This window comes from Balaenoptera acutorostrata, chromosome 15 (genome assembly GCF_949987535.1).
Source record: "Balaenoptera acutorostrata chromosome 15, mBalAcu1.1, whole genome shotgun sequence".
Taxonomy (NCBI): Eukaryota; Metazoa; Chordata; class Mammalia; order Artiodactyla; family Balaenopteridae; genus Balaenoptera; species Balaenoptera acutorostrata.
Window position 1 is genome coordinate 75,795,516 of NC_080078.1, and position 25,280 is coordinate 75,820,795.

General features: G+C 49.6%; 2 protein-coding genes across 2 annotated transcripts; one reads left to right on the plus strand and one right to left on the minus strand.

Annotated features, from left to right (window-relative positions):
• Positions 1-756: 756 nt before the first annotated feature.
• On the minus strand, positions 757-3,240 carry TP53RK (TP53 regulating kinase). The gene is made up of 2 exons (XM_007185355.2): positions 2,929-3,240; positions 757-1,341 (listed from the first exon to the last, which is right to left on the minus strand). The coding sequence occupies exons 1-2, from the start codon at positions 3,209-3,211 to the stop codon at positions 863-865; spliced, it is 762 nt and encodes a 253-aa protein (XP_007185417.1). The 5' UTR covers positions 3,212-3,240; the 3' UTR covers positions 757-862.
• Positions 3,241-8,611: 5,371 nt separating this feature from the next.
• Positions 8,612-24,898, plus strand: SLC2A10 (solute carrier family 2 member 10). Its single transcript, XM_007185348.2, has 5 exons — positions 8,612-8,754; positions 14,535-15,818; positions 16,510-16,632; positions 18,985-19,120; positions 22,753-24,898. Exons 1-5 carry the CDS (start codon positions 8,751-8,753, stop codon positions 22,829-22,831), a joined length of 1,626 nt encoding a protein of 541 aa, XP_007185410.2. The 5' UTR covers positions 8,612-8,750; the 3' UTR covers positions 22,832-24,898.
• Positions 24,899-25,280: the final 382 nt, after the last annotated feature.

Below are 25,280 nucleotides of genomic sequence, written 5' to 3' on the forward strand. Positions count from 1 at the left end.
CGCGCACCGCGATGAAGAGTGGCCCCCACTTGCCGCAACTAGAGAAAGCCCTCGCACGAACCGAAGACCCAACACAGCCAAAAATAAATAAATAAATAATAAAATTAAAAAAAAAAAAAAAAAAAAAAAAAAATAAAAACACAGAGCAACAAAAAAAAGTTGTACAGAATTACATAAATTTCAGTTGCCTGAAAGCTATGAGCCTGCTCTTTTTAAAAAGGAGAAATTGGAGTTAAGCAGCATTTTTCATCTTTTTTTTTACCATGACCCTCAAAAAGAACTGTATTTTACATCAAAACCTAGCACATACCATTGTCTATATACACATTTCAAACAAGTTTCATAAAACAATACTTACAATACTACATGCAATGTGCTCTGATATTTTCTAACCTCTGAGTCCATTTCTTTCTTAAAATGCTGGCTGTAACCCACTGTACTGGTTTCACAGGAGTCTGTCATGAACACAACAACAAAAAGGCTGGGTTAGAGGGCTGATGAAGACACACTGCCACCAACTGAGCCTCTGTCCTGGCCTCACCAGGACTGAAAACAGAATAAGGTCCTCAGTATGTGGTTCAATGTTTTGTAATGCCATGCCCTTGACCTGAGGTGTACACGGCACAATTGCAGAGAAAGCCTGAGATTTATTCTGAATGCCCAGTTCTGCCAGACATGTCTTATGTACAGAGTAAACTCTTGAGAACAGTCAACTGCAGATGATAATGCCTAAGAAGTATGATCACAGACGGCACCTAAAAATATCCCACCACCTTTATTTAGGTCGAATCTCATATTCATAGCATTCCTTCAAAGTTACTGTGAACAGCTTAACCATCTGTGGTCGTCACACAGAATTCTTCTACCCCACCATGGACCTCTTTCTCCCTCTCAGGCGCACCTCAGCTAATTTTTTAAGCACTGGCCTGGCCTTTTTGGAGGCGGCGGAGTAGCTCTTCAGAAAGGCTTCAAACACAGTCTCGGTGTTGGGATGGGTACTAAGGAAGGCTTTCTCTAGCACGTACAGGTCAACTCCCTTATCTTCCGGAAGTGCTGAAACGAAACTCAGCCCGAAGTCTATGAGCACGATGTTCAGCTGTTCCAGGGGAGGTTTCAGGAGCATGTTGGACGTGGTGAGATCACCATGAATGAGGTCTTCATCGTGCATTCGAGCCAAAACCTGTCCGATTGTCTCGGCTAAGGCAAAGAGACTTTGGGGAGATTTTTCAGTCTCCATAGTGGATTTGATATAATCTCGAACAGTCACTGAGCCTTCGATTTCTTCCATGAATAAGCAGTTGGAAGCATGGTCCACAAAAAAGACAACCGGGGCACATATTCCTGCAACCAAGACATAAGGGATCATTGAATTAGATACTTCTCTTTTTTTTAAACAGTAAGCTTAATTTTCAAAGACTGAGCCAGTTTTTTACAGTGTGTATCTGCATATTTCAGGAAAAAGATTTAGGAATGCTGCAGAATGGTACAGCTTAACTTCTCTGAAGTTTCCCCTGCAGGACTGTGCTAAGACCACCCCATAGCTAAGGTGAGCAGAGCCAAAGCTCCCTCCTCCCTTCCACCCTTTATGATTGGACTTCATTTGTCATACTTATTCGCTAAAATACAAAACAAAATAAAGACCCAGAAGGGTAAGCACAGCCCAGTCAGAGCCGTTTCTACCTGATAAGGACACCAGCAGGAGGCCAAGCCATGTGCCGGCTTAGAGATTCATCTTTACAGAGAGGAAGGACAAGTTTAAATCCCTGCTCCCTTCCTTATTAGCTGTATAACTTTAAAGTCACATTAATTTCTCTAAGCTGCCATTTCTGCTTCTATAACATGAGATCAATACTTCCAATAATTCAATGACTTCTCTGAATCTGAAGATTCAGTGAATCTTCATTGAATGTCAATCACCCTCAAGACACTTCTAGATACCGAAGACAAATCTGTTGGGATACAGCAGGAAACAAAGCAGGCACGATCCCTGCTTAACAGAACTTAGATCTTGGAGAGGGTGAAAATAGAAAATATGAACACGTGAATAATGTCGTTAAATCTGAGCAAGGGCAGAGGTGCCTCTGCTTGTCCGCTATTGAATTTCCTCCAGATCTCCCTGCACCTAACAGTGTCTTGGAGTACAGCAGACACCTAAAAAATACCAATGACAGAAACAAAGGTAGGAAGTGTAAAAGTGAAAAGCCAGTGTTTCTGGCTCAGAGGAATACGGGCTGAGAGCCTGGCTGGGTCGCTTGGGCAAGTTCCTTCTCTTTGAGTCTCCGTTTCTCATCTGAGGACAAGGTTTACGGTCATGGTGCATAATGGTGTTTTAATGAAAAAGTAAACAATTGAATGAAATCTAATGTTTACTGAGCGCCACAAGTCAGTCCTACGTTCAAACAATACATGGCATACACATCTCGTCTAATGGTCACAACATCCCTATGAGATGGATATAGCTACAATGACTTCCCTTTACACGTGAGGAAACTGAGGCTGAGGTTATATAACTTTGCTGAAAGGCTATATATGAAGCAGCGGAGTATTTGAACCCAGAGATCCTAGCTCCTGGGCAAGTATTTGCAATTACGTCTGCTTCTTAAAAGAAAAAAAAGATAATGATCGAAAATTGAGACGGTACAAATGTGGAAACAGAGGTTCAGGGCAGTTAAATGACATGCGCAACGTTGAGCATGAGTGGCAGAGCCTAGAACTCAACCAGGCGCCAATGGCTCCGGGACAAATGCTAGTCGCTGCAAGGCCAAGCGGCTTCTGAAGAGTTAATGAACGAAAAGGATGAAAGGATGACACTTCTTAACGAAAAGCCAAGCAGAAGGTACAAACGGAGAAACTGAGGCAAATCGCGGCCCGCAGCGCAGGGGAGCCCCTTACCCGCGTCCCCCACGCCCCCAAGCCGGGCCGCCTCACCTGCGCGGCGACAGCGGAGCAGCGCCCGGGCCTCCTGCACCGTCCGTCGCCGGCCGAGCCGCGCCTCCAGCGCCGGGTGTCGGTAGCCCTTGGGGAAGCGGTACTTCACCACGGCCGCGCGGCCCTGAAAGCGGCCGCGGAACACTCGCGCCTCGGCACCCTGCTTCACCAGCTCTAGGCCGCTTAAGAAGCGTCTGCTCCGCTCCCGGGCCGCTACTAGTGCTTCGGCCGCGGGCGCCAGCCCCTCGTTCAGTTCACTGGCAGCAGGGCCTGCCTCCGCCATGTTTGCGCCTCCGCATAGCCACTCGGAGATCCTCGGCCCTCTCCGGAAACTGTCGGAGCTGCTTCGGCTCGCTCCGGAAATCCTCGGACCTCTTCGGCCACTCGAACGCCGACACTTCCGCCTTGTGGAAGTGGTTCCTCCTCCCAACTTTTCGGCTCTTTTCGAAGCCTAGTGGCCCCGCCTCCCTGCTCCTCGGCTATCTCCATAAACTCTCGGCAACTCTCGGTAAACCGCTCTTTCCACTCCTCGGCTCTTTCCGGAAGCCCTTGGTGACTCTCGCGGTCGGCTTTGTTGGCCCCTGCATCCCAGCTCTTCGGCTATTTTCGGAAAGCTTCGGTGCTTCTCGCGGAAAAACTTTTTCGGAATCTCCTCTCCTCAGGAGTCTTTCTGGATCCCGGGAAGCTGCACCCGCAGTTCTCCTCTTCTTGGAACTCCTCGTCCCTGGGCTCCTGAATTCCCCCCCAATAGGGGCTTACACTAGTCAGAGTCGGGTGTGGCTGGTGGACAATGAACCATGTGTCCGACGTCGTCTTTAGAGCTAGGATAGTAACAGCTACCGTTTGTTGAGTGCATTCAGGAGGAATAAAGTTAAATGATGAAAGCCCATCTTACAGAAAAAAAATAATAATAGTTGAGAGTCAGAGAGGGTGGTGGGGATAATCAGGCTGCGGAGTTTTTCAAAGGAGACAGAACCCAAGCCGAATTGGGAGTGATTAGCAAATAAACTTTTACTGTTTAATTAATTTGCAAACCTAATACAGGCTATAACAAATTCTTACAATACACAGTTTTGTCCACAAGAAAAATTGAAGAACCCCTATCCCTGTCATCAATCTGACCCCCCGTCAACTATTGTATAAAGTTTCTTTCCAGATTTTTTTTTTTAATGTATATGTGTTCACTCTCACACATAGTGGAGGCAGCCTCAAGTGCCTGTCACACTGTGAGATGCAGCAACAAACATTATTTCTCTGAGTTTCAGATCCATCATCTTCAGAACGAAGATAATTAGTTTTACTTCAGCAGTAGCTTATTAAAATTAAATAAGGTATTGCTCGTGAGGGTACCTGGTGGATTGCATACATTCTTCACGTGTGCATTTTCCTTCCCCCCATCACTGAGACCCTGTTTGAAATATTGAAGAAAAGCCCTTGGGTCTGAGGGTTGCTACGACTGACACCAACCCTCAGCTCCACAGTCCCTGCATTCATTCATACACAGGGTAGGTCACCTTTTCCATCATCAGACCCTTTTTGTTGACATAATGTGGTTTCGAGCACCTTTCATCAGCCAGCATACTTAAAGCTCACCCAGAAAGAATTCTATTTAGAGTGCCCAGTTTCCCAAGTTTGTAGTTTCATTATCATAATTGTTAGTGTCCACATGATCATCTCCATGGTTACCAAATCTGTCTGAACCCCTCTGTATGGCTGTTAGCATAACTGACGCCATCTTGTGTCCGTACAGTTCCTGCTGTCCTTCCACTGACCCTACCTACGGCTGTTCTGCATAGTAAATCTTTTCTCTGTCATCAAGGGCTTTGTAGTTAATAGATATTGTTTAATGATCTTTAGGTCCAGGTGGCCTCTATGCTCCGTTAGCCTCCAAACAATGATGAAGACCTTTGCTGACGTACTCCTGGTACCTACAGAACTAGTTACCCATTCATAACTCTTGACTTAGGAACACACTTCCTGTTTCCAAGCGTGTGCCCCCATACCCTAGGTTAACTATAAAGTTGTCCCAATGGCCCCTTGAAGGTTCAGAGTGCAGCTGCAAATGCACTGGGTGGATTGCTGTCCACCAGTTCCTACCCTGTAAGTTCCCCTATAATAAACAGATCCATTGATCATATGGAGCTGCCTGCCTCATTTTTTATTCTCAAGATAACTTCTCAGTTCGGTGGGTACTTTTCGTTCCTTCCAACCTCCAACACCCTCCTTTGGAAAATCCACTGTGCAAACATATTTACAAGTCCCAGGCTTGCTATGGTCAGACTGGTTCTGGCTTCTGTGGTAGGAAACCTATTTAAAACCTTTCAGTGGCTCCTTGTTGTGCTTCAGATAAAGATCCATGAGGTCCTGCATGCGGCCCTATGTCCCTCTTTCAGACTCATCTCCCACCAAACTCCCCTCTGCTCTGTGATCTTCAAACACGTTTGCTTTCTCTTAGTCTCATTCTTGCCAGGCTTCCTCCTGCCACGGGGTCTTTGCACCTGCTATTTCCCATGTCAGAAGTGCTCTTCCCTCTCTTTGTTGCCTAGACCCATCTAGGCATCCTTCCATTCTCAGCTCAAATGTCACTTCCTCAGGGAAGCCCTCCCTGACTTCTCATAGGAGGGAAAAACCACCTTGATAATTCCTGGTGCCCCTGTGAATCTCTCCTCTTTTGCATTGCCTTTTTGTTTGTTTGTATGACTATTTGATTAGTGGCAGGATTTAGTTCCTCACAGACTGTTAATATGAGGGCCTTAGTTCCTCCCTGGCTATTGCCTGGAGGCCCCCCTCAATTCTTGCCAGGTGGGACTCTCCATTGGGCAGTTCACAACACACAGGTGGCTTCATCAGAGTGAGTGAGTAAGAGATCAGGAGAGGGTGAGCAAGATGGAAATCTCCATCTTTTATAACCTGATCTCTAGAATAACAATCATCATTTTTTCTGTATTCTATTTGTTAGAAGTGGGTCACTAGATCCTGCCTACCCTCAAGGGAAGCCATTTTTGAAGATGCCTAGCAAAATGCCCGAACTTTTCCTTTCTCATTTGGGGCAACCAGTGAAGAGGGATTCTCTATTCTCTAGGAGAGATAGAACCTGACAGCAGGCATGCAAACATCTTCCTGACTTAATGCAAGCCATAGAAATCAAAGATCAATGACTTCATGCCCTTTTTCATCATATGATTTCTATAGGTTATCTCAGGAATGGAACAGCCCAGGCTTTTCTGTACCAGGTCTCCTGGTGACAATTCCAGATACTCATATGAAAGAGGAATTGTCACATGGCAATGGCCAAGAGGCCTCCTTGGGCTCTTCTCCATGCCAGAAAGGCAGTAGAGTGTGATGGATGAGAGCCCAGTTTTCCCCATAAGTTTGACTTCCGGATCAGCTGTATACTAGTGTGTGTCCTTAAGCACTATTGATTTTTTGTTTTTTGATGTGGACCATTTTTCAAGTCTTTATTGAATTTGTTACAATATTGCTTCGTTTTATGTTTTGGTTTTTTGGTCACGAGGCATGTGGGATCTTATCTCCCCTACCAGGGATCAAACCCTCACCCCCTGCATTGGAAGGCGAAGTCTTAACCACTGGACCTCCAGGGAAGTCCCAGCACTATTGCTTTTATTTATTTGTTTATTATGCAAGCAAGTTACTTCACTTCCCTTTGCCTCACTCATAAAATGGGGGTAAATTTTAATAATCCCTACTCGTTAAGCAGTTGTAAATACACATAAGGTGCTTAAAACAATTATCAATTATCAATAGTTTAAACTGTTGTTTCTGGTTATCATTGCTACATAACAATTTACTCCAAAACTTCAAATTTAAAACGACTATTTTATTATACTCATGGAATCTGTGGGTCAGAAATCCAGACTGGGAACAACAGGGATGGCTTGTCTCTGCTCCACAATGTCTGGGGCCTCAGCTGGAAAGATTTGCAGATTGGGAGCCAGAATCATCTGAAGGCTGGCTCTGGAGCCAGTGCTGGGAAGACTCAAAGGCTAGGACCATCACAGGAGGATACACACATGGCCTCTCTGTGTGCCTTGGGCTTCCTCACAGCATGGCAGGCTCAGAGTAGTCAGACTTCTTAGAGGCTCAGAGCTCCAGGTCTGTGTCCAGTGTCACAGTGACCCAGCCTCAGAAATCACACGATGCCACTCTGTGCAACCTACTGGCCGAAGCAGTTACAAGCACACCCAGATTTCAAGGGAAGGAACAAAGAATTGTGGAGCCATATTTTCCAACTGCCCCCAGCTATTAGTATTTTCAGAACTGTACATGGGTCCCTTGGCTCAGAAGATCATGTCGATGCTGTCTTCTTTGCCGAGATGCTTATCTGTGTCCGTGGCACAGGATTCCTGCTGGGTGAGGGTGTGGCTACTGATGCATGTGAACAAACGTGTTTACATGTGAACACGCAGGGAGAGGCCGGATAAGCCTCTGACCATGTGAGTGCTCAGCCTGCATTTGTGTTTTTGCCTGATGGTGAGAATTCGTGGGCGTGTCCCCAGCCTGGCTCCTTTCCAGAACTCCAGGCTCTTATATGGAATTGCCCATCTATTTCCACATGGATGCCTAATGGGCATCTTAAACATCACACAGCCCAAACAGAACTTCACATCTCCTTTCCCACCCCAGACTGCTCCTCTCGCCGTCTGTCAGCCCTTATCAAGTCTATCTGCGATCTGCCAACTTTTCTCCAGCCCCACGGCTATCACCTTAGTCCAAATCAACTTCACCTCTCACCTTGCAATAGCCTCCCAAGTGGTCCCCTGTTTCCACCCTTGCTCCCTATAACCTGCTAGAACTCCCCAGTTATTTCTGTGTCAGTTGGAATAAAATCCCATCCTAATCCTGGCCTCCCGAGGACTTAAATGGTCTGGGCTTTGCCAACCCCTGCCTCAGGCCCCATCTCCCTCCACCCTCCCTGTCAACCCCTGTGCTCCAGACACTATGGCTTCATTTCTGTTTTTATGCTCCCCAAGCTCCTTCCTGCAGGGCCTTTGCCTTTGGTCTCCCTTCTGTCTGGAACCTGAGGTCTCAGCTCAGAAATCCCCTCCCCAGAGCAGCCTTCCCAGAGACCCCCTCCCAAGCCCACCCCCAGCTAAAGCAGCCACTGTGCTTGCCTAACCCAGCATTCTAGCTTAATTCTCTGCTTGGCCTTTATCACTACTAGCTGGTATTTCTCTGGTTCCTTTGGTTATTTATCTTTCTTCTTCCCCCACCAGAAAGGAAACTCCAGAGGAACAAAATTAACTGTCTGTCTGGTTCTCCCAGCCCATCCTCCAGGCCTAGGACACTGCCTGAGCGCAGGTGGGACGTGTCCAAACCTAAGTGTCCAGTGAATGGAAGATGAATGTGGGAGAGTGAACAGCTGAAGTGGGTATGTGTGAGTCAGTGTAGATGCATGAGTGTGTGTGTGTGTGTGTGTGTGTGTGTGTGTGTGTGTGTACACACACGCTGGCTGAAGAGGCCAGACTAGAGGACCACAGTGATCGGGAAGTCTCCTTCCTGCGGGGAGGACAGGGAAAGACAACTTGTGGGGTCCTCCCCCCAGTGGGGATGACGGTGAGTGGGGTCCCAGCCAGGCCCGGCCAGACTGGGGACGTCCAGGGCGCACCTCTGTCCCGCCTCCAGGCACAGGGGCCCAGGGCTGGCCGACGTGGCAGCTGTGCTGCCGGCGGGCAGGCGGGGAGGGAGGGACGGAGGCTGGAGGCGGGCCGGAAAGTTTGTCTGGCGGCGGAGGCGGGGACTCGGCCGGGGGATGTGCGCCCGGGCCCCCAGAGCCCCCAGCTTGCCTCGGAGTCCTGCTCAGCATGGGTAAGTCGCGATCGGCGCTGCGGGCAGGGAAGGCCGGCGACCCCATCCCTGCACGCACACTCTTTGCCCTGAGCTGCAGCTCCCCGACCAGATACAGCCCACTCGGGTGGCAGCCGGGACAGCAGGCCTTGGCTGGTGGCTGGGAAGGAACGTGGGCCCACTTCCTTCCATGCTCCTTTCTGCCCAGAAAAAGTGACCTGAGAGGGCTCCTTACTTGATACTGGGCGCTTACTCGGGGCCAGACCCTCTCCTGACCACTTTAAGCCTTACAGCATCCAGCAAGCGAGTGAAATTGTTCCTATTCTGCAGATGAAGAAGTGGAGGCTCCGAAGGGAGCAAATTCATTCATCCACTCGCGGAGCACTTCCCACCAGGCGCCTTTCTAGGCCTGGGGATGCTGCCCTACACAAAATAGACAAAACCTCTACTCTCCAGATACTCAGTAGAGGGGAGATGGGGGGGGTTGGGGAGTAGGGAATTTCTTTGTTGCTCCAGGGGACTAAGGTTTCTGTTTTTCTCTCTGGATTCGGAAGCATCAAAGGGTCAATATTCATCCACCTACTATGTGGCAGACATTGGTTTAGGGGTCGGGGACTCAGTGGTCCTGTGTATAGATTTTGGGGTCAGAAAGACCTGCGTTTCAGCCTTCCTTCTCCCACTTCCCCGGGTGCATCGTGACCTGGGACAGTGTAGTTAAGCTCTCTGACCTTCGGTTTCCTCATCTACAAAACAGTCGCCATAAAACACCCTATCACAGGGAAGCCATGTGAATGATGTGAGAATATGAACTTAATTACTCCATATACCACTTGCCCATGGTAAATGGTCAGTTAACATGAGCTTTTATTTTTTTTATCACACCCAACATTGGGATTCTGGAGTCAGACTGCCCGAGTTCAGAACCTGCTCTGTCACTTTACAACCGTAGGCAAACGTCTCTACCTCTCTGTGACTCAGTTGCCTCATCTGTAAAATGGGAATGGCACCAGTGCCTGTGTTACAAGGTTGCTGTAGGGATTAAGGCAGCTGATACAGGTATGGCTGCTGGAAAAGGATGTGAGGTTGGTTATAGTGACTGCTCTGTAAGTATCACCTGTTGTTGGGACATTTGGAAGCCAAATATATTTGCATGGTTCAGTTTCAAACCTGGTTTTTCCCTGGATTTTAAGGGGAAGACGTGGCAGGTCCCTGGTGGGGGAGGGACCCAATACATTGTGACTCTGGTTGAAATGCTGCTCTAGTGTCACCAACTGAGGGTGCCCTGGGACTTGCAGCTGGTGATATGGGCACCCAAAACCTGGGTTCTTTCCACTCCACCTGCCCCTTGATTCTCTCCCTGGGCAGCTCTGCCTTCCACAGCGAGAGGCTTAGAGAACTGAGGGATTTCCTCCAGCGTGGGACAGCTTCACATACCATATTTAGACAGGCAATCCATAGACAGGGAGAGTGGTTCCTAAATCCAGGCTAGGCCACCCTAATTTGGAGGCCAGCATTTACTCCACTTCCATGCCCTGGACACCACCACCACCACCCCCACCCCAGGATGCTCAAGAGCCAAGATCCTTTCTCTCTGGATTCCCTATGTGCTGAGTTCATTCATTCATTCAATCATCTGTCTACTCAACCAGTACTTACTGAGTGCCTACTGTATGCCAGGAACTGTCCCCAGCATCAGGAGACAACTGAGAACAAACAAACAATTCCTGTTCCTTTGGGGCTGACATTCTGCTTGGGGAGCCCCATAAATATGTAAAACATATAGTTATTTCAGATGATGAAAAGTACCATGGAGAAAAACAAGCAGAGAAGGGAATACGAAGCGCTGGGTGCCATGGGAGTTTGCATTTTTAAGTAGAGGGCCAGGGAAGTTCTCATAAGAAGGCGACGTTTGAGCAGAGACCAGAGGGAAGGGGGACTGGGGCCTCTGAGATGGAGGGAAAGGGCTTTCCTGGCAGAGGTGACACCTGGTAAAAAGCCTTGAGTTGAGACAGGCTTGGAGTGAGGAGGAATCGGAAGGAGGCTGGTGTGGCTGGAGCCCAGTGAAGGGAGGCAGGTCCTACAGGGCCTTGAAGGCCACTCTCAGGACACTGGCTTTTTTTCAGAGTGAAGTGGGAGCCTTGGAGGGCTCTGCGCAGAATGATGTGGTCTGACTTGGGCTATCGTAGGATCCCCCCAGTTGCTCTTGAGCAGTAGATTAAGTTCAAATGTATCTGACACAGTCCTGGAATGGGACGTGGAGATACCGCCCTGGACCCTGACTCAGTCATTTGTTCACTCAGTAGAAGCTTTATTGAGCCCATCTTGGGTGTCAGGGTGGGGCTGGAGCCCTGGAGGCACAGAGACAGTAAGTCTCTGTCCCCATCCTGCTCAGTTCAATAAGGTAAACACATCACTTATTCAATTACTTGGTGTGAGCAAATGCAGGAGAAAGCAGAGTTGGTTGGAAGTGAAAAATGTGACTTGGAAAGTTGAGGAAGACGTACAGGAATTAGAGATTCCCTCAAACTAGCTTAGCCAAAAAAAAAAAAGAAAGAGTGGGGGGTTATTTATTGGTCACTGAAAAGTCCATGGTTTCAGGCATGGTTGGATCTAGGGGCTCAGGCAGCATTGTCAGGAATCCCTCCCAAGGGGAGATGGCCCCCAGCTGCTCTAGGCAGGTAAACTACCAGCTCAGTACCCCAAGTAAGCAAACACCCTGGACTGGACTGGCTCTCACTGGCTCAGGTTCAGCCATGTGACGTTCACCACTGTCCAAGGCCGGGGAACCTGCTGGCTGATCAGATCTGGGTCATGGACACACCTCTGGAGCTGGATGGTGGGGGTGGAGTAGGGAGGTCATCTCTACCCCAGATCCGGAGACTGAGAGTTGAACACGGGACAGGGAAGGGCAGCTCCCCACAGAGCCAGTGAGACTGATGCCAAATAACAGACGTGTATTACCAGAGGCCCCTTGGGGAGGTGAGCCGGGATGAGGGTAAGTGGGCATTTGGGAAACATGGGAGGAGCAGGAGAGGGACCAGCACATGCAGAGGCAGAGCGGCATGAAAATCTACGGTGTGTGCCGGGAACCAGTGTTTGCAGGGTGTGTTGGAGAGGTGGGGACAGGGGTGGGGAGGAGAGGTGGCCAAGGAGTTGGGCTGGGGCCACCAGCTCATGAAGGGCCTGGGAGGTCATGCTAAGGAGTTAGGACTTAATGGAGCAGGTGGTGGGAGCCTTGGAAAGCTTAAGGAAGAGAATCCTCTTCCCCCATCTTTCTAGCGGCCCTGACTCATTTGAGGCTGTCCTTCACAGCTCCATGGGTCAGTAGCACTTCACCATGCTTTGTGACTTGGGATTTTCCTGAGAACTTTATTTCCCCTCCACATCTGCCCCCTACACCCCTGCTCTCTCTCACACCCCACCTATCTCTGATCGGCCCTTCTTGCTTGAAGTCAATCCAGCAAAGCTCTTAAGCGCATGGGTTTGGGAGTCAGATGGGTCAGCGTCTGAGTCCTGATCCTGTTGCTTCCCAGCTGTGAGAACACTCTGAGCCTTAGTTTTCCCATCTGTCAAATGGGGATAATTGTAGCAGTACCAGCTAGAGTTGTTACGAAGATAAATTGAGAGAAGGCAACTAAAGTCTTTGCAGAGAGGAAATACTCCATCAATGACACTTGTTATTATTACTGTTTGATCTCACTTTTATTTTTGCTGTTCTGCTCTTACCACTGTGACCTGAAACTGTACTGCTGCATTTTCCAGCAGAACCTGTGGACAGTCAGCTTTGCCTGTGAGCCCTTTGGCTGGGTTCCCATTCACCTCAAGAAGAGCCCAGGAAATGGCAGAAAAATTCTGTGTTTTCACTTGATTGCCTCACATGGCCTGGAAGAACCTTCCCTTCTGGCAGTAAACTCCAGAAACCGAGGGAGGTGGGGCAGAGGGAGGTGAAGAAGGGGCAGGACCTGGGCAGCATAATCTCCCCAGGGTATTTACTGATGGTCATGAAGAGGAAGGACAAGGCCAGCCAGGGAGTGGTAGGGGGCTATTCCCTGGGGGGCAGAGGTGATGGGGAGAAGGGTGAGCAGAAAGTGGGGGGTGATTCCTCTACCCATGAAACTCCTCCCCCCTGCACAAAAATTGCCTAACATAGATGGGGCGAGGCAGAAGTAAGAGAAGAGGGTGAAATCTTATTATGCCAAGATATAATAATGGAGTGGTTAAGGGCAGGGATTGTGGAGCCAGACCACCTGGCTTTGAATCTAGACACAGCTACTCACTACTCTTGACCTTAGTCAAGTCTCTGATGATCAGTTTACTCATTCATAAATAATACAAAAGCCCACCTCATAAAGTTGTGGTGAGAATTAAATGAGCTATTAACACTAAAAGTGCTCAAAGCAGTGCCTGGGCCAGATCAAACACTCCATAAATCTGGCTATAATGTTATGAATCTTCTTGTCAGGTCTAGGGTGGGGATGGGTGAGACAGATACATGATTACTCCTGACACTTACAGAAATATTTGTTTACGTATGTGAATTAAAAATTAAGAGCAACCTGTTTAACTGTTCTGCCAATATGGTAGCTGCTGGCCACATGCGGCTATTTTCACACTTAATTAAAATTAAATATAAATTAAAAACGCAGTTCCTTAATCACATTGGCCACATTTTATTTTACTATTTTTAAACATGGCTTCCATCATTCTTAATATATTTCTTCATTTACTTAATCCAAGAATACACAGAAAGTAGTTTTATTTTTTAAAATATTTATTTATTTGGTTGCACAGGTCTTAGTTGTAGCACATGGGCTCCTTAGTTGTGGCAGGTGAACTCTTAGTTGCGTCATGTATGGGGGATCTAGTTCCCTGACCAGGGATCGAACCCACGCCCCCTGCAATGGGAGCGTGGAGTCTTAAACACTGGACTGCCAGGGAGTTCCCTTCTCTGCCTTTTTTTTTTTTTTAAATGACACCCGTCACCACCTGAAATTATATTACATATTAATTCATTTATCATTTTCCTTTTTCTACTAGAATGTCAGATCTTTGAAAACACCATTGTATTGCAATCCCCAAGAACACTGCCTGGTGTGTTGTAGATGCCAGATAAATTTTGGAATGATTGGATGGATGCATGAATGGATGGGTGTGTGTCTGGGTAAATAAGGGATGGAATGCAAAGATGCGTGGATAGATGGATCAAAAAATGGATGGATGTTTGGGTGAATTAAGGGGTAGATAAATGGGCTAATGAATGGATGAAAATGTGGTGGAGGGAGTGGATAGATGGATGGAGGAGTGAATGATGAAGGGCTGGGTGGATAGATTGATTAGTAAATAGATGGGTGAATGAATGGAGTGGATGGATGAAGGAAGGAGTGGATGGGTGGATGGGTGAAGTAGATGGATAGAAGGAAGGTTGGAGGGAGAAATGGATGAAGGCAGAAGTGGATGGATGGATGGATGGATGGATGGATGGATGGAGAGATGGAGAAATGGATGGAATGAAGGAAGAAGTGAACAAATGGGCGGATGCTTGCATGCGTGGGTATTTGGATAAATGGGTGAATGGGTGGATTAGATAGATGGAAGGATGGACGGACAAAGCAAGAAATGGATGATGAATGGATGGATGGATGGATGAATAAATGAATAGATGGATGGATGTAGTAGAAGGATACATGAATGGATGAGTGAATAGATGGAGAGATGGAGGGGTGGACAGAGGGAGAGGAGGTTGGATGGATGCTCTGGCAGGAAACATTCTGGACTCTGTCCCTGTCACTTTTGTTTTCCAGGCCGACCCTCACTCCTCCTGCCCTTGTGTGCCTCTGTGTCTTTGCTGGGTGGCCTGACCTTTGGCTATGAACTGGCAGTCATATCGGGTGCCCTACTGCCACTTCAGCTTGACTTTGGGCTAAGCTGCTCGGAACAGGAGCTCCTGGTGGGCAGTCTGCTCCTGGGGGCTCTCCTTGCCTCACTGGTAGGGGGCTTCCTCATCGACCGCTATGGCAGGAAGCAAGCCATCCTCGGGAGCAACTTGGTGCTGTTGGCGGGCAGCCTGAGCCTGAGCCTGGCCAGCTCCCTGACCTGGCTGGTCCTGGGCCGCTCAGTGGCTGGCTTTGCCATCTCCCTCTCCTCCATGGCCTGCTGTATCTACGTGTCAGAGCTGGTTGGGCCACGGCAGCGGGGAGTGCTGGTGTCCCTCTACGAGGCAGGCATCACCGTGGGCATCCTGCTCTCCTATGCACTCAACTACGCGCTGGCCGGTGCCCTCTGGGGCTGGAGGCATATGTTTGGCTGGGCCACTGCACCTGCTCTCCTGCAGTCCCTCAGCCTCCTCCTCCTCCCCCCTGGTACAGCTGATGCTGCAGCCCACAGGGACCTCATCCCCCTCCAGGGAGGCGAGGCCACGAAGCTGGACCTGGGGAGGCCAAGATACTCCTTCCTGGACCTCTTCAGGACCAGGGATAACATGCGAGGCCGGACCACGGTGGGGCTGGGGCTGGTGCTTTTCCAGCAGCTAACAGGGCAGCCCAACGTGCTGTGCTACGCCTCCACCATCTTCCATTCAGTCGGCTTCCGTGGGGCCTCCTCGGCTGTGCTGGCCTCCGTGGGGCTCGGCGCCGTGAAGGTGGCGGCCACCCTGACCGCCATGGGGCTGGTGGACCGAGCGGGCCGCAGGGCCCTGTTACTCGCTGGCTGTGCCCTCATGGCCCTGTCGGTCAGCGGCATCGGCCTTGTCAGCTTTGCTGTGCCCATGGACTCAGGCCCAAGTTGCCTGGCCATGCCCAATGCCACTAGGCTGTCAGGCCTCCCTGGAGACTCTGGCCTACCCAGGGGCTTGGCTCCACCTCTGCGGCCAATGACCGACCAGAGCCCAGGGCGGCCAGTCTTGTCAACCTCTGAGAAAACCAAGCCTCATCCGGGAGCTGGGGACCCCACCACCCTTCCTCTGCCAGCCCTAAGCATCGCGCCCGCTGCACCCCCTTCTCCTGCCCCTGAGCATGCCCTGCTGCACTGGACCGCGCTGGTCTGCATGATGCTCTTTGTGAGCGCCTTCTCCTTTGGCTTTGGACCAGGTAAGTGGGAGTTCTCTTGCAGGTAACTCTGGAGCCTTCCACCTCTCCTAGTGGGAAGCCTGGGGACCAAATCCGTCAGGGTCTCAGAGGGACTAGAGGTGGCTTGACCATGAGAACAATGAACTCAGATTTCAGGGCTCCTTGCTTCCCTGGAGGTACTTCTTCCGAGGGCAGAGGTCTAATTTATGTTTGTAGTATTTTCTTTCTTATAAAGGCCCTAAATTGTCTAAGCTTCAGGCCTCATAAAACCAGAATGTTCCCCTGGATAGCTCATTCAGAAGGGTTTAGCTGGAAAGGAATTTAATGAATAGGGTGACAAACCATCCCAGTTTGCCCAGGACACTGAAAGTCTGATGTCCCGGGAAACCCCTCAGTTTTCTGGGAAAACCCAGCTGCAGCCTACGAATCCTCCCTGCTCTCCTGTCCTAGTGACCTGGCTTGTCCTCATCGAGATTTACCCCGTGGAGATCCGAGGGCGAGCCTTTGCCTTCTGCAATGGCTTCAACTGCTGGTCCCTCTAAAGGGATTCTTACAGCCCTTACCTTGTGGGGGAAGCAGTGGGGAGAGCTGGGGGTCAGGGGCCTGAAACTCTGCTTGAGTCACATTGTTGAGGGGCTGCCCACTGGACCGTGGGTGCCAGGCCCCGGGTCCCAGCTGCAGCCTACGAGTCCTCCCTGCTCTCCTGTCCTAGTGACCTGGCTTGTCCTCAGCGAGATTTACCCCGTGGAGATCCGAGGGCGAGCCTTTGCCTTCTGCAACAGCTTCAACTGGGCTGCCAACTTCTTCATCAGCCTCTCCTTCCTTGACCTCATCGGTGAGTCCTCTGACCTAATTCCTTGGTCTGGTTCCTTCAAGATCCAGAAACAACTGCCTCCAGACAGAGCCTGGGCCTCCATATCGTCCAGGTATAAGTCACAGAAAACCCCATGCAAACCAGTTTGTGAACGAAAGGTAATATTTTTGTCTTAAATCATGAAAAAAGGAGGGTAGTTTGCTTCAAGCACCACTGATCCAGAGGCTTCAACAAAACTGTGGGCCAGCTTTCATGCTCTCTTGGCTCTGCCTCCTGTGCTGTGGGCTTCATTCCCAGGCAGACCCACCTCCATGCAAAGATGACCACGAGCGGGTCTCTTCATCTTGGCAGCCCCAGGGAAGGAGAGCATGTCTTTCTCAGTAGCTGTCACTCATGTCCTGGGGCTGATTCTCATTGGCTCAGCAAGATCACGTGCCCATCCCTGACCCAATCACAGTGTCTGGAGGGCTGGAATAGTCTGATGCCCAGGCCTGGGGCCATATACCCACTCTGGAGACCCGGGGAAGGGGAGGACGACAGCCCTACCCAACTGTATGGACTGAGAGTTGGGGGAGAGTGCCCCAAATGAAAATCGAGGTGCTAGAACAAGGAAAAGGAGGGCTGGGAGGCAAAGACAACAGAAGATATGACCTGTGAGCTTTCTACTCCATTCCAGGCCCCATCAGCTGGGGGGGGGGGCTGGCTTTATTGACAGCCTGGGAGTTGAGGCTGAAGGGGGGTTAGAGCTGAAGCATCCAGTTCTCCTCTGTCCAGGAAGCCATCTCCGATTGGTGGTGGGGGGACGGGGATTTGGGAGACCTGAGTGTGCCCCCATCGAGACAAGTCCATTCTCCTCTCTGTAGCTGAAAGTTTCCACTCTTAAAGCAGAGGAGTTAAAATTTTTTTTTTGCAGCAGAACTATTCTTCAAATAAAACTTTGTGCAGAGACTCCACGGAAGTGTCTGACAACATCCAGAACCCTCAGACATGCTGTAAAATTCTCCAGGCCAGATAAGAGGCGAAGGTCTACCCCAGCCCTGGAGAGAATGTGTCTGAGACCAGCAGATGCAGGAGACACAACCTTTTTGTTTTGTTCTAAACCAGCTTAAACTGGATCATGCCCACCTGCCAGCAGGAAGGTCTTCTCAGGTCTAGTTTGGGTGACGTCTTCTCTTCCTGACTAGCCTTCAGACCCAGTCTGGGCAGTGATGGGGTCAGGTGGGAATTATATAGGCCCAGAACACCAGGGAAGGGTCTCTGAGATACTGAGGATGTTCCTGACCCAAGGCCAGTGGTCATCGAGGCCAAAGTGGGCGGGGCTCCTTCACTGCAGGGCCCCAAGGCACAGTTCTTAGGGTTTAGTTATTTTCCCATTTCCCGTGCCCAAGTGTTTCCTCTTCAAAGGAGGAGCCCTGGGGGACTGTGGGAAATGCTGGTAGAAGAACCCAGCCACCGTGCCTGTCTCCCATACACAGTCTTTGGGAGTCCAAGCTTCTCCCTGGTGCCTTAGTCTTCAAGCATCCCTTTTATGTGGGATGAATGAGTGAGAAAGAGAGAGGAAGGAGGGAAGGAAGGAAGGGAGGGAAAGAGGGAGGGAGCGAAGGAGAGAGGGGAGGAGGGAGGGAGGGAGGGCTTATTAGAACTGTATCATATCCCTATCATCCTCATCTCACAGACTGGGAAATACATCCTTCCCAAGTCTAGCCAGGCAGTTAGTTAGAAGACTAGAACCCCGTCTTCCTTCTCCCAGCCCAGCACTCTCTCTGCTGGTATAAGGATTAAGTGGAGGTCAAGCTGGTTAAGGGTGGCTGCTTGGAGGAGGTGTGGCCCTGGCTGTTAGAGGTGAGAATGGTGTCTGAAACGTAATTAGTGCTTCTGCCTCCACAGCCTTCTGGATGGAGCTGAGGCTTCTGCCTTCTCTCGCAAACCAGTCACACGCCAAATTGGCTGAATGCTTGATTCATTGAAAAACCAGTTCACGGAATTTCTGAGGATGGTTTTTCGGAGCTGAGCTTTGCCAAGGCTGCCCCCGCAGCTGTTTGGCTGCTGAGGTGGATGTCATTTTCCCTCCATGCACGTTTTCAGGTGCCAAGTGTGCACCTCTGGCTAGTATTTCGGGTGTGGGTGAGTGGGTGAGCGGGCTTTCCCATAAAGACACCATGTCCTAGATGTTTGTGGATTTGGGCCCTGGCCCTTTGCCTGCCTCTGGGACAACCAGTCCTACTCCTGCTTTAAGGTACTTTTATCTGACAGCGTGTTAGTCATACTGCAAATCTACCATCTAGAGGATCTGCTTTGGGTGAACTGATTTCCAGCGTTCGAGGAGTTGGCCCAGGCTGTGCCCAGCCCACACTCCCACCCCGTTTTTCCCAGGTGCCATTGGCTTGTCCTGGACCTTCCTGCTCTACGGGCTGACTGCTGTCTTCGGCCTGGGCTTCATCTATTTTTTTGTCCCTGAAACAAAAGGCCAGTCGCTGACAGAGATAGACCAGCAATTCCAGAAGAGACGGTAAGGGGGCCAGGGCTGGCCTGGGGGGAAGAGTGGCATCAAACCCTGAGCACTTTGCTTCAGGATTTTAGTCATTACACTTTCCCTTTGCAAAAGAGTGTTTTTCTTCTCTTCCTGTTGTTCTTACTGCCTGGATACAGTGAGTTTTGTCCCGTCTTCATACATGAACTCTTTTCCTTGAGTTGTTTTGTGTCTTCCTACAGCAGAGTTTTATTTGACTTTGAGCTCAGCTCATAGGAATGTAAAAATCATGCAGTTATGGACTCATAGGAGGTTAGAATACTTAGATCCCCAAACCACAGAATCTTAGAGTCATGGAAGCTCGGAGAAACAAAATATTATAATCATGGCCTTTTGAATCACACACAAAGAACTGTGAGCATCATCTACTCATTCAGTGGGTGTTAATATGCCACACGGTGTTCTGGGCCGTAGGAAATGTGTCTGAAAATAAGATGGAGAAGGTCCTTGTCCTCACGGAACTTCCATTCTAGTAGGGGAGGGGAACAGAAAATAAATAAGCCAATGAATGCAGCAACAAAAACATTTCAGTTAGTGATGAGTAGCTGGAAGAAAAGGAAACAGAGCAAAATACATTGAGAGCGTCTGGTTGGTGGAGAGGGAGATGGAGGGGCACAGGGTTGTGGCTAAATCAGAGTGGGTGGTCAGAGAGGGACGCCCTGCGTAGGTGCCATTTAAGTTAATGAGAAGGAGGCAGCCACGTAAAGATGAGGCAGGGCGAGCCTTCCACGTAGAGGGAACAGCAGGTGCAAAGACCCTGAGGTTGGGAGTGTATCTGGCACATGCAAGGAACAACGAGGAAGCCAGTGTGGCTGGATTAGAGGGAGCAAGGAGGGAGGGGAGGAGGAGAGAAGATCAGATTGGCCAAGTGGGTAGGAGCTAGATCACGTAAGGTCTGTAGGTCCTAGACAGGAGTTCAAAATCTTAGCATCAGGGACTTTGGGCTGTTGAAATAAAGAGTACTGGGGGGTGTCAGAAGGGACCTGAAACCACCATAATCCTAAGCATCCTTGGCAAATGCCCCAGGTTGCCTCTTGTCGTAAAGGGAGTCACCAGCGTCTGACTGCTTATTCTATTCCTGGGAGGCCCTAACAAATTAAAACGGTAAATCATTCTAACGGTGAGTTGGAATTTGCCTCCCTGCAGCTTCCTGCCAAGCCCCAACCTGGCCTTCAAAGGGATGCAGAACGAGTCCATGTGAAACTTCAAACCTGGTCCACCCCACCCCGGAGTGTTCTCTGCCAGCCGCACACTCCCAGTTTGTTGCATGACACCTTCTGCGGGGCCCTCAGCAGTCCAGCCATATTCGTTAGGAGACAGATTTGGCTGCTTGGAATAGTCTGAATATAGGGGGTCCGGGGCTGGCGTTGAAGCTGTGCTTCAAGAGGTCATCCAGGGCCCCAGGCTCCTTCTCTCTTGTTGCTCTGCCATCTCTTCAGTGTAAACTTTTCCACATGGCCCGTGGGAGCCACCACATCCCTGAAAGAGGGAAGGGGAAGAGGAGGACACACAACCTGAAAGATCCACACGTCACTTCCACCTACAACCCTTTGGACGGAACTCAGCCACATCCACATGCAGGGGCAGCTGAAAAACATGGTCTTTAATCTGGGTGTCATGTGCTCACCTAAACATCGAGGGTGCTGTTACTAGACATAAGGGAGGGACAGATACTAGGAGCCACCTGGAATCTCTGCCATATCGGCTTTCTTGGGAGAAGATTCCAGACCCTTCCTCTGGAATAAGAAGCTAAGGAGGCAGAAAGGCAGGCAGAAGCCAGCTTTAGGGTGAGGCAGGAGGGAATTGCAGCTCAGGGGAACACTAAGCTGGACCTGGGGACTCAGGAGCCTGGGCCAGACCTTGGGGATAGCAGGCTGGATCTTCTACCGCCTCAGGAAAAGACAGGAAGTTAGGGGCTTTGGCTGGGTCCGGAGCCAACTTTGGCTGGGTGAGTCATCACTCCAGTCCTTACCGTTCAGGGGGCTCCTGATATCAGAGGCCACAGAGAGCGAAAGAAACTCAACCGTGGGGAGCATGGGGACATGGGAAGTTCCAGAGATCTTGCAAGCAAGCACTAATGGGACCCTCCTTCCAGCACCAACTGTTCTCAGTGCTGTGTTGCTCCCTAAAAGAACCACATTCCCAGGAGAGAGTCTGATTGGCTAAGCCTGGTTTATGTGCCCACCCCCCTAACCTCCAACTTGGCCAGGATAGGGCAAGGCTCCTCTATTGACAGTCCTATGAAGATCGCATGCAACAGAGGAGACCTAGAGCCCCAAGGAGACGAGAGAATGGAAGCTGGATGGAGCCACCATCCACTGCAGTGGGGTTTACTTCTATTCGTGTCCTCATGCCGCAGATGTGCTTGTTGGAAATGGGGACCTGCAGCTTAACGGTCTGTTTCCTCTGCTCCTTCAGAGAGACATTAGCAACCGAGGGGCTCAGACCCCCTTGCCATCAGTGGCCATTGAGTACCATAAGCATGTTCCTTTCCCTTTCACATCAGGTTACTTGGGTTCAGAAGAGACCTTTCCATTCCCAGGGTGATATGATCACCGAAAGAGCTTTCAAAACTCTTTTAGCCCAATTTCTCAGGAATCCGTTCATTCACTTTCAGCAAATATTTCCAAGTGCCAGCTAGGAGCCAGGCACTGTACTAGGCTCAGGGGACAGACCTGTGACCAAGAGACACCGTGTCTCTGGACTGAGGAGGAAGTTACATTTTAATGCAAAGGGGAGAGATGGATTACAGAACAGCCAAATGCATGAATAAGATAAATGAGAGTGGGGTTTATATCATGAGGAAAATAAGGCAGGTTAACTGTCAGAGACTGAACAGTGGATCTGGGGGCAGTGTGGAGCTTTCCATTTCTTTAGCTAGGGTCCAAGTGTACCATGGGTACATTAATGACACAAGTTGATCGTGAGCTCTTCATGACATTGAAGGACATTTTTGTGTACCTGTTACGTTCACTGCTCTATTCCCAGGGCCTAGAACAGTGCTTGGCCCATGACAGGGCAGCAGTGACTCTAGCTCTAGTGAATGAATGAAAGGATGCTCAACGAAGGCCTCTGCGAAGAGGTGGCAATTGAGCTGAGACCTGAATAATGGGAAAAAGCCAGCTTTTCCAAGAGCTGGAAGAGAGTGTTCTAGGAAGAGGGAACAGCCAGAGCAAAGGCCCCGAGGTGGGAACAAGTTGGGGGTTTTGAAGAGCGAGAAGGAGACCCATGTGGCCGGGGTGGAATGGGAAGATGGGACGGGAGGGCGGTGACACGGGAGAGGCCAGCTGCAGAGAGGGGCTTGGACGTGAGGCTGAGCATGATGTCACTTCTCAGCAGGAGTGACAGGAGTTGGTCTTCGTGCTTAGAAAGGTCAGTCCTGTGAAGAAGAGAACCAGCTGTAGGAGGTGTGGGTGGACACAGGAAGACCAGGGGGAGCAGCTGGGTGGTCCAGAAGATGGAAGTGCGCCTTAAGGCAGGAAGTAGGAAGGGTCAGGTAGGAGTGGGGTGGGGATGGGATGGGGATCCCATGTATGGTCCACTCCCATCACCCCCGGGGAAGGCCACCAGGCCCTGTCACCCTCTGACCCCACTTACTCTCTGCTCTCCAGGTTCGCCCTGAGCTTTGGCCACAGGCAGAGCTCGGCTGGCATCCAGTACAGCCGAATTGAGGTCTCTGCGGCCTCCTGAGGAGTCCATCTGGAAAATGCTGGAACCATGGCTTTAGCAGACAGTCTTCAGCTTCCTGCTTGCCTGGGTGCCAGAGCACAAGTTCTAGGTGGTCCTTCAAGAGGCACCCCTGCTCCAGAAGAGGTCTGTTTTGCTGGGGCGAAAGGGATGAACATCTGAGAACTCAAAAGTCTTCAGGTGGAGTCTCAGGCTCTGAGGGTCCCTGAGGCTCTGCCTTCCTGCCTCAGTTTCCCCACTGACTCTGCACATCTCTGCAGTAATGAACTTATGATGAGAACATCTTATGGAGACTTCGTTGCTCCATGGGCTTTCTCAAAGAATCTCGAGGGTACCACCCTGGCAGGAAGTCTCTCCTGGAATCACCCCTAAATCCAGCTGGGGGTACCATATTCTCTGCTCTCTTTTTCCATCTGGTTGGGACTTTCTGGGGAGGGGGAAGCCTGCTTTTTGGCTCTCAGATCTCGTTTTGTTCAACCCGTCTAATTCTCTTACCTAGAATATTTGTCATTCACCAGCAACTCAGATGGTTGGTAGGAGTTCTAGTCTTGAGGCTGCTGGTGTCCTTGCTGTCTGACTGGGGATCTCAGCTTTCCCTGTATGTACAATGGGGGCTCTGAACCAGGTGGTTCTTAAGATCTCTTCTGATGCCAATGAGCTGGAATTCTAAGTGCTGGCAATACCACAGATATTCAGCATGGGCCCTGCTCTCAAGTTGCTAGTCATCTCTTTCAGGGATATAGGTTTTAATTAGGGGAAAGGTGAACAGAATTCCAGAGTTGTGTGCACTAAAATCCAAGGACCATCATAGTGCAGGTCATGAGCTCCAGGAGCTGTTTCCAGGATGGCGCAGGAGGACTTTGCAGAAAGGAGATGGGTCTGGGAGCTAACAAACCTGGTTGTCGGTGTGGCCTCCACCTCTTGGCAGCTAGTGACCCTGGATAAGTAACAACTCCCTTAAGCCTCAGTTTCCACATCTACAGAATGGGGATACTATGCCCCCAGGGGTGTATTTAACCTCTGTCTCCCATCAGGAGGGTCTTCATTTGGTCCCATTCAGCTGGTCAGGATGGATGGGATTTCTGCTCACCCTCAATACCCAGGTCCCCGCCTTTGAGACGTTGTAAAGGGTCACCCCCCACCCAAGGGGTGAGTCAGATGGAGACTGAGCAAGTAGCTCCTCTCCCACAGGACTCTGGCCTCCCCTGAGTCCTTGCCTCTCATTTCTAGATACTTCCCTTAGATCCGGTGGTGTGTTGGAGCTGGCTTGTGCTGGCTTGTGAGAGCTGATTGTTAAATTTTCAGGAGTTTTGCAAGCTCGTTGTTAAACACAGCTGCTAAAAAATTAAATTATTTAAATTTATACTTAAATAAATTATGTTAAAACTGAGGTAATACATACTAAAAACTCATCACTTCCTTATTTTACTACATTTTGCTCTCATCTGTGCTCTTAAGGTAATTTATACCTATTGCATCGCATGAGGAACGTGGGGTAAGGGCACTGCCCATCCCTTGCCGGGTCTTCAGTGATCCACGGGGAGTGTATTTGCACCACAGGGACTGGGGAACACCACAGATCAGGGCTTGATTTGTCGTTTTGTTGATTGCCCAGTCTTAAGAATGTGATGGATACAATGTTAATAATGTAAATTAAACTTAACAGTGTGTTCTGTCTGTAGTCGATACATTGTGAATGGCACAAAAAATGGAGGGGATTATTATCCAGTCCAGCCAACAGGTGACTCATGTCACTGGTGAAGGAGTCTGGACACACGTCTTTGTTGTTTTACTTCCGTCTTATTCATTAACACGAACAAAAATTTCAACTAGCATTCATGTCAGAACTGCATTCATGCTTCAGTGACGTCAGCAACTTCTTTGCTGAGTCGTATTGTTGTCAAGCATTTCTTCGTGGTCTAATTTTGTTAAATCATGGCTAAATTGCAGTGACAGTTGGCTTTGGAATCAAGAGGTTGGCAGAAAAATCAACAAAAATATTTCTGTGAGAATTAATTGGCTAGATGGCATTTACAATAAAGAGTATTTACAATAAAGTGTTTATTATTATTTGTAAATTTGTCAATTTTGTGCAACAAACACATCCTTAATTCCACTAAAATTTACACACACACACACACACACACACACACACACACACTCACATTTTTTCCCTGGAGAGCAGTTATTAAACATTTACCAGCCCATCACTGCTTACAGCTGTCCTTTTGGCCGCTTCAGATCTAATTCTCTCCCCAGGGAGCCCCAAACCTTCTCAGTTCTCCTTTCCTATCAGCCTAGGAGAATGCTCTTCTAGTCTTAGGGTGGATTCTCCTCTTTTTTGTTCAGGGTCATAAACTCATAGATCAGGTGGGGGATGCAGGTGAGTGATGTCCACTGTGGTAAGACAATAGGGAGTAGTGAGGTCTGGGGAAACAGGTGAACACAGGCC

What these genes read in the sequence shown, in the direction of transcription:
- TP53RK (XM_007185355.2), bottom strand. Translation starts at nt 3,211, where the DNA reads ATGGCGGAGGCAGGCCCTGCTGCCAGTGAACTGAACGAGGGGCTGGCG. An exon ending in GCTCCGCTGTCGCCGCGCAG is followed by an intron (nt 1,342 to 2,928) that starts GTGAGGCGGCCC and finishes TCTTGGTTGCAG; the next exon opens with GAATATGTGCCCCGGTTGTC.
- SLC2A10 (XM_007185348.2), top strand. An exon ending in CTCCTTTGGCTTTGGACCAG is followed by an intron (nt 15,819 to 16,509) that starts GTAAGTGGGAGT and finishes CTCCTGTCCTAG; the next exon opens with TGACCTGGCTTGTCCTCAGC. An exon ending in CTCCTTCCTTGACCTCATCG is followed by an intron (nt 16,633 to 18,984) that starts GTGAGTCCTCTG and finishes CGTTTTTCCCAG; the next exon opens with GTGCCATTGGCTTGTCCTGG.